We start from the raw sequence: 20,979 nt of genomic DNA on the forward strand, positions 1-20,979 counted from the left end.
CTAGCCCGGCACCATGACAGGCGTGCACGTCTATGCTGTGGAGTCAATGGTAGTCTTCTGAGCGGACGCCGGGAGTGCAGGCCTCCTTCAACCAATCGACGGGAAATTGTTCTGGTCGATATTGGAACAGCCAGGGTGTCTTGCACATGCTGAAGAATGGCGGGTGACGTGGCGTGCGGGGCTGCCACCGCTTGGCGGCGGATGCGCCGATCCTCGCGTGCTGACGTCACTCGGGCTGCGCCTGGACCCCTCGCACGTGCCACATGTCCCTGCGCCAACCATCTTCGCCACAGGCGCTGCACCGTGGACACATCCCTATGGGTATCGGCTGCGATTTGACGAAGCGACCAACCTGCCCTTCTCAGCCCGATCACCATACCCCTCGTAAAGTCGTCTGTCTGCTGGAAATGTCTCCGTTGACGGCGGCCTGGCATTCTTAGCTATACACGTGTCCTGTGGCACACGACAACACGTTCTACAATGACTGTCGGCTGAGAAATCACGGTACGAAGTGGGCCATTCGCCAACGCCGTGTCCCATTTATCGTTCGCTACGTGCGCAGCACAGCGGCGCATTTCACATCATGAGCATACCTCAGTGACGTCAGTCTACCCTGCAATTGGCATAAAGTTCTGGCCACTCCTTCTTGGTGTTGCATTTGCTCTGTCAGTCAGTGTATATGAAATGAAACCATAAGGAGTAAGTTAAACGTGACACCTGTAAGTGAAAAGGTCTGCGAGTCGTGATTACGCTGGTGTGTCCATGTTACGTAGGGTGATTACTCTACTGTATGACTGTTACATTCCACTTGGAGAGGGAAGAAGAGGTAGGTCACGAACAAGCTGGTGCGGTACTATCAGCTCCGACATGAGGATAATCTGGAAAGTCGCTTAAGTATCCATGTACAGCAGGGATGTCAAACTCAAAACCCCTTTTGGGCCGAATAATGTGGGTTTTAGGTCGTTTAATTCGCAAAGGTGTCATTTAATTTGTAAGGCACGAGCAATATTTATTATATAGTAACATTTCCTCAATTTAGAGGTTACATAAAAGACAACATAAATACACAATCCCAACTAACAATGCGTAATGGAAAAATAAATAAAATAAATAAATAATACTGTTTGCTAGAGAGAACAACAGTAATACTGATTAATGTTGTATTCTCGATATCAGACATGATGTATGTCTATCAACCTGGATTAGGGAACACGTTTCCTTAAATTACTGTAATTAGAACAGTTACTCATATTGGTAGGTACTTTCAGAACTGAAATAAGTTAGTTCGTAAGGCGGTTAGTGCCGGGATTGTCCGAGAATATGTTCGGCTCGCCAAGATTATAGCTGCTCTTCTTGGCACACCCAATGGGGTTGAGGTATATACGACGCTGTGTACGTGTTGACTGTGGGTGAAAGTGGCATTTTCCCAGCAGATGAAGTGGGACACCACGAAGAACAATTTCGAGGATAGTCGACGGAAGATTCGAACCCGCCTGTCTCCCGAGTACAGAGGTAGCAACAACAGACCATACCGCAACGCACTGAGCTAACCTGTTCGGTATTAGGCTGCGGTTACGGAACAACTAGCGGGTACCCGCTCGAGCTAGCGCTACATTTTATGAACATTGCTCAGTGTTGAAACGTTCAAAATTCTCATTTACATTTTGTTCGAGCTGTCGCAATCTAGCGCTAGTAAAGCGAGTGAAACGGTCCTCTGTCAGTCTCCAAGCGCCAGCGCTTGTCAGCAGAGTGGTAATCATGGATTGCGAAAAATGAATAAACGAAGACAATTTGATTTCACTACATTCGACTAAGATCTTAACATTTTAGAACGTATATTTCAAATATGAAAGAAAACACATTATATTACAAACACTGTACTTTAATTTCATCCATTCTTTTACTTCAGTGTTACTGCAAGTTTCTTCTCTGCTGAAATGGAGTGATTTACGTGCCTTATAATAAGGTAGGTATATTATATAAAACATAGTAAAGTGTAACTGGCCCCATTCGATAATATTCGAAAAATTTGTGTTCGTCGTCTTTAAGCATTCTATGCAAATGATGCAATTCACAGAGTTCGCAACGATTTTCATAAACTGGGTGCGCTGAATACTTCAGTCTATGTAAATATCTAGGGTTCAGAAAACTATTTGCATAGCCTATGAGAATAACTCTTCACCTACAGAGAACTCTATCGCTAGTAAAGAACTCGCTCCGATTGGCATCAATTCAGCTATCGAGAACAAGCGCGAAAGCTTTTTCTAGCTATTAGGAAGTTAAAGTGGTAGTAGAAGCGAGATGTTCCGTAACCGCATGCTTAACCTGGTACTTTTTTTGTTCAAATTTGTGTCATAATGATAGTCATCACCTGCAATGGCGTATGACCTTGTACGTTTTACACGTCAGTTTAAAATGGTTGAAAACAAAGTAAACTTTTCTTCCAAAGATTGAAAACCTTAAATCATTTTTTTAAAATTCCTTCTTCGGACAGCCAATTTTTCTACACACCTTTTACACGAAACAAATTCGCTTCAAAAGAATGTGTACGCCTCAAAAATCGGATACCGATTTAAGTCTTCATTCTCCAATGTTTCTTCCCCAAATAAGTAACTTGGTCATTCGTGTTCATTATAACTTTACATTTGTCTTACGATCTCGTATTTAAAATAATCCAGAGCTCCTGAATATTGACTCTGTGGGGATCGACCTGAAGACTACACCGAATCCAACAAATGGCGTCTTATTCTTTTCTTCTCTCTAAAAATAGACCTATCTTTCAGTTTCTAGAATCTTTCAAGAACCCTTGAGCAGGATGGCAAGTGCAGTTCTATGTAATACGGTAAACTGGTAAACTAGACTATTCGCTTTCTAAATGTATTGAAAAGTGAAAATATTTAGCTGGTTTAAGTGACGGAATCTTAGAAAATATATTAATTTTTTGTGGGTTTCATCACATTTGGGAAAAAAACTCAACCACACAAAAACTGGCCAGCAAAGAAATATTTAGTTGTATACAATCTAGAAATACGAAGATATCCATAAACTGTGGATACCAGGTAACTGAAGACGTAATACATGGTATCCTACCCTCTGCACATTATTTTCATCCTATTTCAAACAAAAACGGCAAATTTTTGTGCGATTCACTGTCTATCAGATTTTTAATATAAGATCTCTTACGTATTATGCAATGCGCGTGATGGGAATTAGGTCTGTTAAAAGTTTCATTCAATTTTGATCGCAATATTTCCAAGAAAACATTGATTTTTCGCTTCATAGATGGTGCTCCATCCGTCGCTGCACAGGTCTATTTTGACAGAGGCAAGTTTTAATTTTCAGAATTTGAATATGTCTTCTCACTTCTACCATCGTACAAAGACATCATTTCCAAATTCCGCATCCAAATGACGAACAACCACAGCTAATGAAGCTAAGCCACAGACCCTCGCATTCTCTAAACAAGAGACTAAAATTACACGATGTTTTGATAACTTAAATTGCAAGCCAAGATCAGTTACTCGTTTCAATAACCGAGTTTCGTGACCATTAACGGCCTTGAGATGACTTTATACTATCAGAGCAAACAATATCGGCATCTTCATCACGCAAGTTGTTATACAATCATTTTACTGTTTCTATAGCTTTGCTTTCATGTGTTGTCCGCTACCATTTCAATCCCGACTTCAGCTCCTTTACCTTGCCGCGTTAATGTGTCATATGGTCGTATTTTAATTTATTCGGTGATATGTTACACTAGCTGAAGTACCCGTTCTTCGCACGGATTTATGAGCAAGGATTAATGTGGTTAAATTAAGACCCGCTCTTGTAGACAAAATTTACGACCATCTCATCGGGTACATAAATATACAAGTTATACCTGCTCACTCGACACTCAAAATCATACCACGTAAGGTAATGAATACAAATAATAATTAAACAACTTGTATGAGGAAGAGGGGCTGCGTGGCCGAGGCGGTTAAGGAGTGCTCAGTTCATCCGGAAGGACGTGGATTCGATTCCCCGTCAGGAAATCTAAACCTTTAAGAAACGAGATTTCCACTTCCGGAGGTGCACACGGTCCTGAGGTTCACTCAGCCTACACAAAAATGAGTGCCAGGTTAATTCCTGGGAGCAAAGGTGGACGGGCGTAGAGCTAACCACTCTACACCACAAAGTGCCGAGGTTATGGATAGTGAATGCCTTTACCTTAAACCCCTCCCAGGACTCTCATAGCCTGTACAGAGATGCCTTTGGATTTTGTAAAATTGTAAATCAAAAAAGTATCTATTGCGTGATTATTTTAATCTATATCCCTACCAAATTTCAGCACAATCGGTCCGACAGTTTTCAACCCTATGCGGAACAAACAAACTAATAAAGACGCACAATCTCATTTTTATTATTGTATAACATCGGGCACTCTTACACACTACACAAAAATATGTGTTTCGCTTCACCCCAAACGCAATAAAATTCCTTATTCTCTTGGAAAATACACAGTGTTTATAAGCCATTTTCCTTTTTCCGCCACTTTTTTCTGAGAAACAAAGGGAGTTGCTTACACACACACTTACAAAATAATATTTACTTTCATCCATCGCAGACGAAAGCTGATTAATTACGAGCTCGTGTCACGTGACGATCATGACACTAAATGATGATTCAAATAGCACAAAGATCCAGTCGGCCATGCTCGAAAATACGCGAAGGTTCCAGGAATGGACGAAAATGTTATGAAGTTATTTATGTTCATTGTTTTGTTTCATCTCTCAACAAGTCATTGAGTAGTTCGTTTGGGAAATTCACTGTCATTAGTTGCAATATGCTAGCCAGTTTTCAGACGAGTCTCACAGTAAGTTCCTTAATAAACAGGATAAAGCAAGTCAACTGACCTTCTTAAGCTATTACCCATAAATAAACCAGTCAATAGGACGACGTGTTACAAATAATTAAATACTTCTCATTTCCATTAAATATAATTTACAAATACTCTGAATGTGGGCTCCATTTCAATTATTTCCCCGTAACAAGCTGAGCCCACATAGACATGAGTCACGGGCCAGATGCAGCCTGCAAGAACCAGCGAGTTGGACGTGCGGTTAGGGGTGCGCAACTGTGAGCTTGCATTCGGCAGATAGTGAGTTCGAACCCCACTATCGGAACCCCTGTAGATGGTTTTCGGTGTTATCCCATTTTCACACCAAGCAAATGCTAGGGATGAACCTTAATTAAGGCCATGGCTGATTCCTTCCTATTCCTTGTCCTTTTCAATCCCATTGTCCCCATAAGACCTGTCTGAGTCGGTGCGCGTAAAGCAACTTGTAAAAAATATAAGAAAAACAGCCCGCAAGCTACGAATTTTTACATCCCAGATGTAGACACAGAAGCACTCAGCCTTGAATTTCTCATTCCACATTCATTACTACGCATGGCTACAGAGGTATGGAATTCTGTCATCTCAATATTCATATGACGCAAGACGTGGATCATGTATATTTAAAAGTAAATAAATCTTCAGGTGTTTATAACGACCACAGAATGCAATGTCTCAATAATCCTTACACTGACCAGCTGGTGTTATCCTGGTAATACACATCTGTTGAACACCTGCAGGAAAGAAGGGCACTGCGGTATAATCTTGCTGATAAACAAGTAAATAACCTCACCTTGGCGTGTTTATTATAACATTGTGGTGGTATAAAGAACAATATACGTGTTCAGTTGAAGGCGACGTTTCATTACACCGCGGAATATCTTACAATCTCAGGTGGGTAATGGACAGTAAATAAATTTTATGAAACCCCCGTAACGTAATTTGAAAAGAGTGTTATCTTAAGTTCATCGTTACTTAACAAACAAGCAATTTCAGCCAATTAGCCAATTAAATTTACCCTAGTCACTACAGTACATCAACATAAGAAGGATAATTTAAGATGCATTGGACTATGGTGTGATAGCAATTTGAATTAATTCTTGTTCATGATTGTCGTATATAACTGGGCACTATAAGACAAAGTCTTATTTGAGGGTTACTTCACTGTTGCACTTTAGTATTTTTAATATTTGATATTCGATATTGTTTACTGATTTTTTTAGAAGGATGTACACTTTTAGTCCTTCGATATAATAGCAACAGCACATTTGTGTTAAATTATGTAAATATCACGGTGTATACTCTATTCAATTTACTGCCTAAGATTCGAAATTGTACGGTTAACTTACGTTCATTATTACAAAAGTTATTCATTAAATGCAATTCGTTTATAGAATTTAATTCAATTAATGAATTAAGTAGTAGGGATATGCAAATGAGTTTAAAGATTATTCATATTTTTTAGCTTATGGCTTTTAGTGCCCGGACTGTCCGAAGAAATTTTCGGTTCGCCAGGTCGGAAACTGCTTCTCCAAGTGCTCCCCATTGAGGTGAGCTAAGTGTACCGCTGTGTGAGGGTGTTGTTCGTAGGTGTAGGTGTAACTGTGTTGGCTAGAAATTGGAAGGAAGCTACCGTGACATTGAGAATGGTATCATGTCGGTATTTGCCTCGAGTTGAAAAAGGAAACTACGGGAGAACATTTCAAGGATGACCGACGGGAGATTCGAACTCTTCCCATAATTGGGCGTACCACAAAGCACTTCAGGTGTGCCAAATAGAATGAAAGAAGTATGGGGGTTCCGTTGTTGATTAAATAACAGGTAGATATTTAAGATCAAAAATTATGATTTTCCAAGGATAATCGATTAGCTAATCCGTCCAGAGATCAATGGTTCACCTTCCAGTACCATAGGCAGCCGCAATTTGATTTTTTTTGTCTGGGATGAAATTAAAGTTTGATTTGACTAACGAAAGGAGTATCTCAACTATAAAGTTATTCGTCAATACCCGATGAGTCGAGAAATCTCAGTTCACTACACAGGTGGCGGAAAAATCTTTCGGACTGGGAGATAAATTTTTCAAGCCAGAGGAGAAACCCCCACTTCACTGCTAATTTAATTTAGAATTTCATAAAAGTTAAGAGGAAGAAGCTTTTCTTAAGAAACGGTTCTTTTCAGGGTTGAATTTTGAGTTATTTAGTGAATTGTGGTGCTGTAATTTGGAATAGGCCTAAATTGTAATTCTAGACCAGGCGGTACTACTACTACTACATACTTAGATGAATGGTCAGCGTTCTAGCCTTCGGGTCAGAAGGCCCTGGATTCGATTCCACGTCGGAGATTTCAACGGTCATTGCTTTCAAATGTAACATTCGTAATTCTATTTCAGTTCAAAAACGCAGAAAGTACTTAAAATGTAATTTCATTCATATAACATTATAATGTTGTACGGGGATTTTGACTAAATAACGATAATGAGCATAGTGGTGGTCGGCTGATGATGCTAATGTGAACTTGATAACGTAAAATATTCAACCACAGAAATAATAGTGCCTCAGTAATGCTTCATAGCTAACACAGCGTCAGCAACAGGTGTCTAGCCTTAAAAATGCATGCAGTTTCGTGTGATATAACGCATACCTTCACGTGGAGAATTTAAGTACCTGGTGAAAAAACTGCTAGTCAATACACACCTGAAATGCGTTACAAGAGACAAATACAGGAAGCTCCGAGTTTTACATTAATAGTAAATCATTTGAACAAATGGCGTTCACAGAAAAACTCGGCAACTAAGTCACTCTGGTACCTCGTCATCTTTAATCTATTAACGTAACCATTCCAGATAAAATATAATCTCTCTTGAAAGGTACCTACCTACATTATTTGGATTTTTCCTACTGAAGTGACATGTAACGTATCACAAGAATCAATATAGAACTATTTTGTTTTACAGTTTTAGAAATGTACCAGAGTCCAAGTAATTTTCTTTAACATAATTTAAATTGGAATGCTAGAATACAGGATTCTGATACATTTACAGCAATTTAGTAATACTTCAGTACATAAGCTGAAACCTGTAAACCTAGCAAAACATTAAAAAGCTAGAAATGAAAAATATTTTCTTTTTCTTCACAATTTAGCTTCTCATTTACAACAATCTAAATTTGCATGTGGCTTTACGTCGCACCGGCACAGACAGGTCTTATGACGACGATTGGACGGGAAAGAGCTAGGAGTGGGAAGGAAGCGTCCGAGGCCTTAATTAAAGGTACATCCCGAGCATTTGCTTGGTGTTTGTATTTCCAGCATTACGGTTACCGTACGATGCACTGTCTGAGATTCTGCAATAGCCGGCATCCTAGGTACTTGAAATGCATCTTTTCATTTGTGCATCGGTCCAGGGTGATAAGAGCGCCAGTGATTTTCCCCTTGCTGATTATCCGGAACTTGTTTCTTCTTACTGAATGAAGTCCACACGTATAAGATTTATGCATGATGTGCACATAATTTTCCGTGACAGATGTGCAAGGTTAATTATAACATTGTAAGACCATTGTCGAAATAGAATAAATCCAAGCTATTTAAATATCCACAGAGTAAGGCCATAATAACAATTCCAATCAGGTTCCATTACATAGTACTTCGTACGTTGAAGCAACATAAGATATGAATATCAGCTAACCCATTAATAGAGGACATATGAGGAAATGTCATAGGATCTACCATGTAGATCGCTAAAAGAGGCATCTTATGGAGCAATCCGTTAGTCGATATGACGTACCGTTAAGCAGCAGTTAATATTATGTAAATGAATGTCTGCAATGTTGTAAACGTGCATATGCTTTCGTATATCGATCTATATTCATTGAAGTCGATTTGTAGCGATCTACAAATGGTGTGTCTGCCATTATTATTAATACTTTACAAGATAGTGACTTTTAGCAGGACATCTGCTATTGTAAACAATACTCCCCACATCTACTTTGACAGGCAGTAGGAATGGGGTCCTTCTCGAACTCCTGTGTAACTGGTATTTGTAATGAGGGCCTACCATTTCAATGAAGAATTCCCTTCTCAATTTGACCGGATGAAGGCAAGGGAGCATGCAACTTTGATCAAAACTCCTCCACCCGATTGCGACTGGCATTCGGCAAGGTTGCCCGTTAATATAAACAAGTTTACCCATCGAAAATGTGACTGGCATTAGGCAAAGTGGCCTGCTATTATAATCGAAGCTCACCAACTCTTGTATGACTGGCAGTAAGTTGACTGGCATTAGAAAAAGGGGCCTGTCATTATAATGATAACAGTAAAACTCAATTTTGACTCGCATTAGGGAAGGTGCCTGCCTTTATAATGAAAACTCCTCAACTGGAATGTGTCTGAAAGAGCGAAAGGGGACTGCCATTGTAACGAAAACTCCCCAAAATGATTGTGACCGGCAGCAGGCAAGGGGGCCAGCCATTATGACGAAACTTCCTAACTTGATTGTGAATGGCAGTAGGCAACTGAGCCTGCCCTTATCATCACAACACTCCAACTCAATCTATGCACGGGAAAAAACGTATGCGGACCTCCCCATTGCGTTTCTTCGGTAACGCTAAGAGACATGCTATTTAATAAAATCTCACTCATCGCGTGTACGGGAATTTACGTAGAAATCCGTATACAACGTAGAATACCATAGCAAAGCACGGGTACAATTGCTAGTGAACTAAAACAGCTGACATAACTGATTACCATCTAGAAAGTAAAAGTGAATTGCGGAATGGTGAATGCAAGATTGATGAGAAAGTAAATTACGTTAATATTTAACCATAATAAGTTGATATCTTTCAGCCACACAATGTAGTTTGGGTGTTGCTCTATGCAAGATAGGCAGAAATGGGTTAATACCTAATGATGTAAGCGATATTTATTCTGTGAATATTGAATTTTCACGACCGCATTGTAATCGAAACCGACTTTCAACCTATTAGGTCGTGTTACGTACATTTAGTACGTCTTGAAGAGATGTTAAGTACAGAACAAAAATGGCCAATCAGACACCAGTGGGATCCGAACCCACAACCTCCCGATTTCGCGTCGGTTGCTCTACTAATTGAGCTATGGTAGCCCGGCCATCTTTGTTCTGTTGGAAAGGATCTGAACTAGTACCAGACCTGTAGTTAGCTCAATTGGTAGAGCAACCGACGCGAAATCGGGAGGTTGTGGGTTCGGATCCCACTGGTGTCTGGTTGGCCATTTTTGTTCTGTACTTAACATCTCTTCAAGACGTACTAAATGCACGTAACACGACCTAATAGGTTGAAAGTCGGTTTCGATATTTATTCTGTTTCAACAGAATAATCTTCAAAGTATGATTTTCTGTTTCAGGAAATGATGCCGGGAGGTAAATTACTTTTAATATTTCTAGTGATGCACTTTGCATCACATATAAAAGGAAATGGAAACTGTGACTCTAAGAAACAAGAACCTGTGAAGATCGTCCTGAGGAGCCTTCGGAGTCGAAATGGCAGATGGGAAGGAAGGGTAAAATATTTTATTTACTAATTTGTGGGTGTTTTATTACTGTAACATGTCCCTAATTGAAATACTCTTCCTTGCAAACTTTAACATTGATAGTGGCAACTGTTGTTCCTGTAATCACTTCCTATTTAACACTGAAAACAAAACAAAAATACTTTAATAATGAATGTTTAAATGGGAATGGACGTGCGCTTGAAAAATTTTGTAAGAGAATGGCGAAAAGCAGGTACACCAATACACCGAACCGTACCAGAAAATGAAGGCACAGAATTGGACTGTTTAGCATTTGCAGACGACATAGCACTGATTGCCCATGATATCTGTGTTGCAATCCTGCAAGAACAAGTAATGACAATCGGGTTACAAATTTCATATAAAAAAAGACAGACGTCTAAACTTTCCCATATGAACTCCGAATATGCTCCAACCACATCTCATGAGTGAAAGATTTTAAATATTTTGGTGAACGGATTACTGAAAATTGTAATGAAAAGAAATCTATTGAACCGCACGCAACAAAATGGAGACTGCAATTCACTTAACAAAAAATACAACAAAACAAGTCTCTCCTGGAACTGCAAAATCCGACCCTATACTACAGTAATCAATCCCAAAGTTCATAACAGCAGTGTTCCCTGATGGTGACGGCAAGGCAATGCACCTTGCCACACTGCCATGATTATGAAGGATTGGTTCGAGAAATATGATAGTGAATTAGCTTGAATTCTGCTGCCACCAAATAACTCCGATATGAATCCCATTGAACATCTGTGGTTCGAATTGGAGCAGCGGGTTCGTGTTACAATCGCCGCCCAGAAGTGTACGCCCACTAGAGCACCTGCTGTTGCACTTGTGGTACATTCCTGCACCTCGTCGAATCGATGCCTCACAGAGTGGCCCCGATTCTGCGGATAAAAGGTGGTCCTACAATGTATTATGTATGTGGTAATGGATCATCGGCGTGTATTGATAAAAATAACGTAAATGTCCTCTCACGATCATTAGTAGCCTAACTGGTGGCCAGAAGTAAAAATTTTAGGCAAGGAAATCTGTACAGCCCTTAGAACCTTCCATAACCAGCGGCTTACATTTCCTCTTATTGGTCAGAGTAGAGCCGTGCACACAGATGTAGAGCGAAGATGAATCGTACGGCAACTCATCAAGGGTCAAATTCTTCTGCTTCTCTTTAATCCTTGTGCAACAGGATTCAATTGCTAATTTTAGAGGAAATTCTTGTAATGTGGCTACCAGTAAGAATGTTGCTTATGAACAATTTTGACGCACAAAATCTCCTTGCCACAAAGCTCGTCTATGCTTTGATTCCTTCTTCCTATAATATGTTGTGGGAAAGCTCTCTCTAACCATCAACGCGACAAGAATTTCACGTTTATTCATTTTGCTTGGTATAGAAGGTAAAGGACACAATCCATTGTCTACGCAGTATAGACTGTGGAATGTCATAGGACTTAGACGCTTCTGAAGGATTCAGTCGACCGGATCTACTGCTTCGCACCTTCTTTTTACAGTATACCGGTACCTAAAATATTATACTTACCATCTATTATTCGCCCTGCAGAATCATCCTTCTCTGTACCGACTCCAATCGCAACCGCACACTAACTGAGATCATTCCCATGCTCTGGCCCCATAGCTATTTCCCGGTACAGAGAAGGGGAATAATTAATATATTTTTTAAAAATGTTTGACAATATAGATAATATCAAGCAAATTCCCCTGCTCTCCTTCATTAAAATTAAATTTCCAATTGATCTCTTCAGAATGCAGTTAAGTAAATGAAATATATGCGCTGTTATTATCAGATACATCCACTTGATGTTACTAATTTTCAGAATAAATACCAGTTTTCTAAGATCTCAATACACCCTAAAGTTCGTCTAGGATCTCTCATATGAACTCAAATTCAAAATAACACTCTGATCATAGAACTTCATTCAACCACTTGTTGATTTACCAATATTTTTAAATTGCAAATTAAGTCCATAACTTGTGATTAAAACCTAAAGTCTTCATAAAATTATTAAACATAATATTAATTGACACTTGCTTTAGCAATCCTATAGTTCAAATTCAATATTTTCAACCACTTGCTGAAGAAATCCTACAGTTCATCTAAACGAATTATACAAGATTGTTAAATAGTGAACCTGTTATATGACAAGCCCTACAGTTCATCTAGTTATTGTGGAATGATTTAAATTTACACAATTTCGAAGAGAAACCTAAAGTTCATTGAAATATGACTTGAAGTAGCCTGCAATCCCTACAAGCAGAATTCACAAGACTAAAAATTACGAAGCACTTTTCATTTGATCAACGTAGCACTGTTGAGTGACTGAGTGCATTGTTACAAGGTCAGTTATTGTCTAAGTGTAATTACTCTCTTAATAAAAGGTAAAATACACTGATATCACCTGTGTTATGCTCATAAGAATGGATTAAGTACAGCTCTGCAGCTTGGTGACCGGGGCTTCTGCGGCGAACAGCCTGAACACGAATTCAGCACCAGTAGCGTACCACGTTCCATCCCACGACGACACCACGTTTAATCCCTCGTCAGTACCACGATTAATCCCTCGCTGGATACCACTAATGTTCCTCGAAGGCACCACGATTAATCCCACGCTGGATATGACGTTTTACATAGTGTGATATTACGACACTTCGACAAGATTTCCGGTGTTTTAAAAATAAATGTAGAAACACGGGAAAGTTCAATTGGCACTATACAGCGAGTTGTAGTATTATTATAATGAATGAGTTGCATTTCACACTGAAATAAATCCTAAGGCACAGTTTGTACTCGCACTCTTGTACTATGGCATTAAATACGTGACTTGGAATAGCACAGTCTATGTCACAGTTCGAGCTATAAGTCAAGTTACTGTAGTAATAAAATTATATCCTTTCTGCAGTCGATCTGCAGTCGAAAGCACAGTCTTTCATCACACATATTATAGGACATGAAATGAGACACTAGCGCAGTTCATAATAATCACGGATTATGTCGAAATTCAATATAAGAATAACTATCACAGTCCGTGAAATACTGGAATAAATGCAATTATTGTCACTTCTAGAGCAGTCTCTTGATTCCTATTATTCACTGCTTAAGTGTTTTTTATGAATGAGTTCTCATAATAAGAGTTCGTATGACCTAATACCACCATAAAATGTCCTTAATATGCAATTATTTTCTTATGGCACTAATCGAATGTTCAAGGAAAAACGTGAAATTAGCCACACTCAGTCCTATTAATTACTGAATATTTGACTGGAATAGTATTTCAAATAGTTCACTGTCGTACTTGTAAACGAGAAATGCGTCTCAAGACTAATGAAATTATCATTAATTGAAGATTTAATTTATCACGCATAATTTACTATTATGCTTGTCCCTGTAAATGATCACGACAGAGTTCAAATACAGTGGCGGTCACAATAATAGACCCACCTGGCAAAGGTTTGGAATAAAGTGTAAATTTATTACTAGACATGTTTGTACTATGATGGAAACAAAATTTTACGTTGTACAGGAACCATTACAACAGAGTCACATTGTACCACAGTCAGTTATATAGATAACACAACTCAAACTAATCAATAATATTCAAAAGAATACCAGACCACAGGGTCAAAAAAATAGAGCCAATTGACACAAATATTTTGTACTTTATCTCAGTCTTATGAAATTTACAGGAACAGTCGTTTTCTCACAGGAGTGCATTAGTACTTCGTGGGGTAACCCTTATTTTTGAGGATTTCCCTGCACCTCTTACCCATAGAGTCGACTAAACGCCTGCATTCGTCGCTGCTGATCGCATACCAGGCTCTCTGGATTTCTTCACAAAGTTTATCTAAAGATGTAGCTTTTGAGCGGTCAGTTCTCTTGTCTACGATCTCCCATAAGTTCTAAATGGGTGATGCGTCAAGGGATTGAGGTAGCCACTCTAATACTTCGATATGGCGATCTTGAAAAAACTGCCTTAAGATCCTTGCAGTATGCTTTGGATCGTTATCGTGCTGAAATTTCCATTTCAGCGGCATTTCCTATTCAGCATAAGGCAGCATCACATTTGTCAAGATGTCTTTGCACATTTCTGCGTTCATTATGCTGTTGATACGGTGTATTGGACCAATGCCGTACCATAGAAAACAACCCCATACCGTAACACTTCCGCCACCGTATTTCACAGTTTTTAAAAGTGTACTTGGGATTAAATTCCTGGTTTGGTGGGCGGCGTACATAGACTTTTCCGTCTGAGGCAAACCTATTATACTTGGATTGATCGGACCAAAGGATGTTCTTCCACCAAATATTAGGTTTTTGTTCATTTCTCCGGGCGAAGGCCAACCTTTTCCGAACATTAGCTTTTGAAGCATGCGGCTCCTGTCTCGCAATGCGCCCATTCAATTTTGCGGATCTCAGTCGTCTTTGAATCGTTGACGTTGATGGTTGAACATCATTTTTATCGCTAAACAAAATGGCTTTCATTCGTGGTGTTGACAAAAATGGGTCTTTCTTTACTTCCCTATTGATGAGTCTGTCTACGCGACGAGTAGTTACACGATGTCACCCCCTGTTCTCCACCTGCGGCTTTGTTTGTTTTGCCAGTCTAATGGCGTTCTGGACTCGTTTTCCCGAAACGTGTAAATCTTTGGCTGTTTGATTCATGGACATCCCACTTTTGAACATCCGGAACATTACTATACGCTCATCATCACTCGTATGCTTTGCTCTGCCCATCTAAAAGAATGTAAACAAAACCAAACGTCAATTTGTATACAAAATAATATTGAGTGGAGGTTTGTTGACAAATAATATCGCTAGCCCCCAAAACAACTGCAAAACATCAATTTGAACGGGATTTCTGTAAAACGGCTCTATTATTTTGACCCATAAGATTCTTACCTTTATGCCTCTTTTCGCACATCTAGCTCAAACGCTTCGTTTCGCACGACTACAAATAGCAGCGATGTCTTCCCTGATGTTGTCTAAAACGGACTGACAACACAGCACTCGTGGAGATTTTGCGAACTAATAGATATTCTAGTTCTTAATCCCGTCAATAGAGGTGGCTCTATTATTGTGACCGCCACTGTATGTGAGGAATTAACGAAGTCCATACTACTGCAGAATGGTAAGTTAAACACTGGTATTCTCCGTTCTACCTAAATGCACAGATATCTATAGCAAGATCACTTGTTCAAGAAATCCGTAAATCTTATACGACGAAACTCGGTTTGATAGAACTTTATAACATCTCACACGTCCACGACGCGGTTGAAACTTCACTTACTACGATCTCGCACAAATTCAATGCGCGACGGAGCAGTATGACTTCTTGCCATGATCGAGTTGTAGATTTCAACTGACTATACCTTTGAGTCGTTGACCTATTTATATTCTGCCGGAAGCGAGCTCACTGGGCCAAGCGACAGAGGGGTGGTTATGCGTTCCAAACTTCAACTCGTCATTTCTTTTAAACTACAAAGTGGATTGATTTCAAATTTTCAACATTGTACATTTGAAACGTGGGCTATATGTTGGTGCTTTCTCGTTTTTATCTGTTGGACCGTTTAGAAGTTATAAAAATCATTTCTAGACGTTTCCATGGGGAGGTACATGTGGCGCTGACGTCACTTGAGCTTGTTTCCCTCTCTTTCTGTCTCCCTCACACTTACACAGAGCAGTAGAGACGAGAACATTCCCTCGGACAGCTGTTCCTTATGTCACAACTCAGCCATTCTCTCATGATTAAATATTTTATAACCTGATTTGCCAGGGCTTATGCCTTCCTGGTACAATACTGCAAAAATACTCATTCTCAGTATTACCCAAACGGTTAGCCAACACGAATATTAGTACATTTCGTACATTATCGTGAAATGTTTACTCGAGACGGTGCTTGTAAACGCAAGGTCGTTGATAGTTTGCCCTTTAACAAATAAGCAAACTAGGCATGAACTCTCACTGGAGAAATGTTAGGAAAAAGCTTACTAATAAATCGGTTTATTATTATTATTATTATTATTATTATTATTATTATTATTATTATTATTATTATTATTATTATTGATTATTAGAATAGGTTGTTCGTAAGCTATGCGCCGCAGTACCGTCAAATAAGATGAGAGACACCGTGGTATTAATATAGGCTAATGTCATTCTTAAATCGTAGAATTTGACGTGGTAAGCGGTCATTGTCGGAGGTATATAAATTGTGATAGAAGATCATAGATTTCAGTCGGTATTTCATACTTGCGTGAAATTGATTCAGCGCTATTTTCAATGTTGTCGAAATAATAAGATAAATACTATTCGAACAAAATTAACGCTGAAATGTGATGTACGAAGACGAACACCGCCATGTAACTGGGATTCTTTACATTTATTTCTTTCTTCCTCTGGAATTCATTCCTTTTTCTTATTTACTAGCATTTACAAAAGGACGTTCTATGTGCAAAATAAACTTAATTTTTGGTGAGTGTTATGAATCTCATCAGCTTATGCAGCTGTAATGAACGGAGGATTTTATTTCATTCAACTGAACATTCATGAAACAAATGTTATGTTATTATGAATTACATTCCGAAAGAAAATAGGAGTACAGTAACTACTTCTATAGCTGTATCTTCTCTCCCAATCTGAGGTATTGCACTGATAATCAGCTACCAGTGACTTTTAAGGGGAGTCACCTACGAGCTTTTGAGAATATTGACCATTTTTGACATTGGCAAAGTTAACAGTACTTCTTTTTTAAGAGAGATTCCTCTGGTTTGTGGAGAAGTAGTATGACTTCTGAACACGACTCACCTTATTATACTTCAAAGGTTTGCAACATTGGTTACCTTGCTCAGGCAGCACATTTTAACAAAAATATGATATTCAAGTAATATTTTACAAATTTACTGTCTCCTTTTATTACAGTATTTACAAAACAATAACACTCCATTACTTGTTTACATTTTTCCCTTCATTTCCGAAGCAGTACCATGCATTTTACCTCGTTTCCGTACATTCTTGTTAAAGTCCAAAACAGCATAAGATCGAATATTAATGAAGTGACTAACATTTTTTCTTTTACATTACAGCACGTTGGAGAACATGTACTGGTACATTCATCATTCAAAATGTTCTCCATTACAAGATTTGCACCATTTTGCATTATATAATGCTTATAGTCCCTTTAGAAGACCTCACAGTTATAAATTAATTTCATAACTTCTCAATTTAGTTTCCTTAGACAACCCAAATTTTAAATAAAACTAATGTTTCAGAGCCTGGGTCAGAAAGCTCATAGTTTAAAACCTGTCTGCATATAGGCCTACCACAGATCTTGGTTTCCAATAGTGCATTTGTTGTACTACCACCAATGTTAAATTAGTTCTGTCATATGAAGTTAGTTTTGACAAATATTGTAAATGTAGTGTTTGCCAGACTTTTGGGGCAGAACTCAATATTGAATTATCAATGTGACTGAACTGAGGGGTGTAGTAATGTCAGTGGGGGCTTGATGTAGGCTTTAAGTCAGCAGATGAAGTAGAAGGTGTAGCAGAGGCAGTGGAGGTATAATGCAGATCAGAAGGGAATCTAAACAACTTGTATAGCGCAGTAGAGGCAATACTACATTTAGGTGCAGAACAACCCGCCATTATGTAATAAATATCCATACAAATATAGCATTATTCTGTCTATGCACGCGGTTGTTAAAGCAGTACGTTCAGCGTGAAGAAGTGAGCGCTGGTAAGAGAAACTGGAGTTTGATCACATGGCTCATTGCGCATGTATGAACCAAAATGTCGGCTAATCATACCCATCTTCTAGAACCTTACCCCACGCTCAAGCTGAGAAAATGGCGTCGTCAGACTTACCTTTCAACACGGGCTGTGATATATTCCCTTATAAAAGTACCCAAAACGGATGGAGATTGCTAACATACAACTGAACACAAGTAAAAGAGTAAATACGGCGTTGAATTTTAAATGACTGGTGAGGTTAATTGCCAAATGGCGTATTATTATTATTATTATTATTATTATTATTATTATTATTATTATTATTATTATTATTATTATTTCCTGTGTTACTACTATGAGTGTACATAATATGGAAGCTGAGTGCGACAAGAAGTGACGAAGAGAAGTTGATGATCTTCATACGAAGGGTCCACAAATATCGTGTACTTGCGGTAGATGAGAATGGCTGGGAACACAGGAAGAACCAAGAGTTGTATGATTATTTAAACCGACCCAACATTGTCCAAAGAAAGTTACAATACTATGAAAGGTTGCACAAGTGACCCGCATGTGCAACCATATTCGAACTAAATCAGTCCTGCTAGGAAGGCCTGAAGGAACCAGTTCACTCGGTAGACCTAGAAAGAGATGGACTTTCAGCAAATTGAGGTCCACGAGATCTGGGTATTAGCAGCGCAAAATCTTATCAGCTGGAGGTTGATCGTGAATTCGTCGCATGCTCTTTAGGGTCGTTGAGTGGTGGTTAAAATTTAAAAGTAAAGTAAAATAATTTATGTTGCTATCGACATCATCATTACATATAGTTAGTTCATGTTCTTTCTGGACTTCCCAAATCTCCAAGTCAATCACATTATGAAAGCAGTAAACGCTAGTGTATCACAGTACATAACTATTTAGATTAATATCTTAATTCTGCACAATGGAGATAATTCATATTATTTTGAGTTCTCTTAGAATGCCTTCAGATACTGCTCTTATATCCTAGTGTGTAACCTGATATCCACAATATGCAATACACCTGAGGGAGTATTAATTTCACCCCATCTGTTCTAAGCTTTACCGCTTTATATTGGAGTGGTTTTAATCTCATTTGTTCCTGAAAATAAGCAGGTAAGTACAGTATTTGAAATACGTTGGTGTGGCTGGTAGCTGCTTATGAGAGTTACGGTGAAGTCCTCAACGGCCCTCAATGGATATTCCTACGGTCAAGCAGTCCTTCCGTATGGAAAGCTTGCTGGAAGAAGTGACTTCATAAGAAAGATAACCCAGGATCGTCTGTAACCACACTGGGCGGCCGACCGAGTGTGTGAAATGAGCAGTGCGCTCCTCTCACATACCAGTGCCCGTAATAAATCATCATGGAAATAGATGGTTACCAGGAGTGGGAACCTGAAGAATAAAAGAAGATTAAGATGGTAATAGTTTGTCCCACAGTGTACATAAAAGTAAATAAACAGTTGAGTAAATAAAATTGTAAATGCAGAATACCGTGAATGTGGTATTTAGGAAGTTTTTGACTACTACTGTATTATTGCTTGCAGGTCAACGTGAAACACAGCTACAACACAGAAATGGAAGCATCACCCATCCACGTTGACTTACACAGGAATGGAACGGACTGCAACTTCGATAAAACAATAAACTTGGTGGCTGACATAGTGGGTAAGCAGTGCACAACCTACAATATGAAAATTAGAACACTGATTGGTTTTCTTACTTTACTACGTTCAGGTCAGATTTCTGGTGATCCAATACACAGTGTTCGTAAGTAATGATTTTCTTGACCTTTAATTAATGTTCTGTAATTAAATTCGGTTTTATTGTCTTTGTTATATTATCACCCCTATACCAGCCCAGTAGTTTAGAGGAGGGCTAGCGTGGCTGCCTCTTACCTGGGTTCGACTCCCGGCCAGATTACGGATTTGTACCTGGACCTGAGGGCTGGTTCATGGTCCACTCAGCCTACGGGATTACAATTGAGGAGTTATCTGGACGGTAAAATAGTGACCCTGGTGTAGAAAGCCAAGAATAACGGCCGAGAGGATCCGTCGTGCTGTACACACGACACCTCCTAGTCTGCAGGCCTTCGGGCTGACCAGGGGTCGCTTGGTAGTTCTTGATCCTTCGGAGCTGTTGCGTCATGGAGTTTGGGGTGGTGGGTAATGTTATTATAGCTTATATTCTAGGTTTTCTTTCTGCAAACAACAGTGTCAAAATACCCTTGCCAAGAAACGGGGCTAAGGAGTAGACAAACAACAAAAATGGTATTTCAAAATAGCAAGACAAACGATGTCATATTTTTACTTCCCTCACTGTTTACGACATTAATTTATTGTGAAAAAATACGGGCAGGAAGACCTCAAGACTACGAATTTACGTTCACTACACGTTGAAAGTAATAAGACAGCCTAAAATACGTCCAACACCGATGAACTGAACAGACGGTTGATCGTACATTGATGCCAGAATATTTCGAACATTATCACAACCAATATTATGCAGAAATCGTTTCAGTTTATTTAAATTACACTAACGGTAGGCATTAGATCCACCTGGTGTCATCTCTTGATGGATGTGGTGTTTTTTCACCTGACTCTCGGCAAGGACAAGAGCAAAATATAGCTTCTACCGAAGACTCAGTCTCAACCATGGCTGTGACAATAAGGAAGCTGCTGAGGTTGAAATGGTGTAGAGTAATGCCTTTCGGAGAACGATTAGTGCTTCTGAGTATTGTGAAAGTTTTAATTCACAGACTAGCAGGGTCAATTGTGTTGCATTAGCCCCGTACGGCTCAG

The 20,979-nt window shown here is 39.1% G+C and overlaps 1 protein-coding gene across 1 annotated transcript in view; it reads left to right on the plus strand.

Moving 5' to 3' along the window:
• The first annotated feature begins 5,623 nt into the window (after positions 1 to 5,623).
• Positions 5,624 to 20,979, plus strand: part of LOC136875589 (hemolymph lipopolysaccharide-binding protein) — a 40,219-nt gene continuing 24,863 nt past the window's right edge. The window contains exons 1-3 of the mRNA XM_067149132.2: positions 5,624 to 5,770; positions 10,253 to 10,408; positions 19,726 to 19,846. Of these exons, the coding sequence (XP_067005233.2) occupies positions 10,256 to 10,408; positions 19,726 to 19,846 (274 nt within the window). The 5' untranslated portion in view covers positions 5,624 to 5,770; positions 10,253 to 10,255. The remainder of the gene's footprint in view (positions 5,771 to 10,252; positions 10,409 to 19,725; positions 19,847 to 20,979) is intronic.

This window comes from Anabrus simplex, chromosome 6, assembly GCF_040414725.1.
Source record: "Anabrus simplex isolate iqAnaSimp1 chromosome 6, ASM4041472v1, whole genome shotgun sequence".
NCBI classification, from domain to species: domain Eukaryota; kingdom Metazoa; phylum Arthropoda; class Insecta; order Orthoptera; family Tettigoniidae; genus Anabrus; species Anabrus simplex.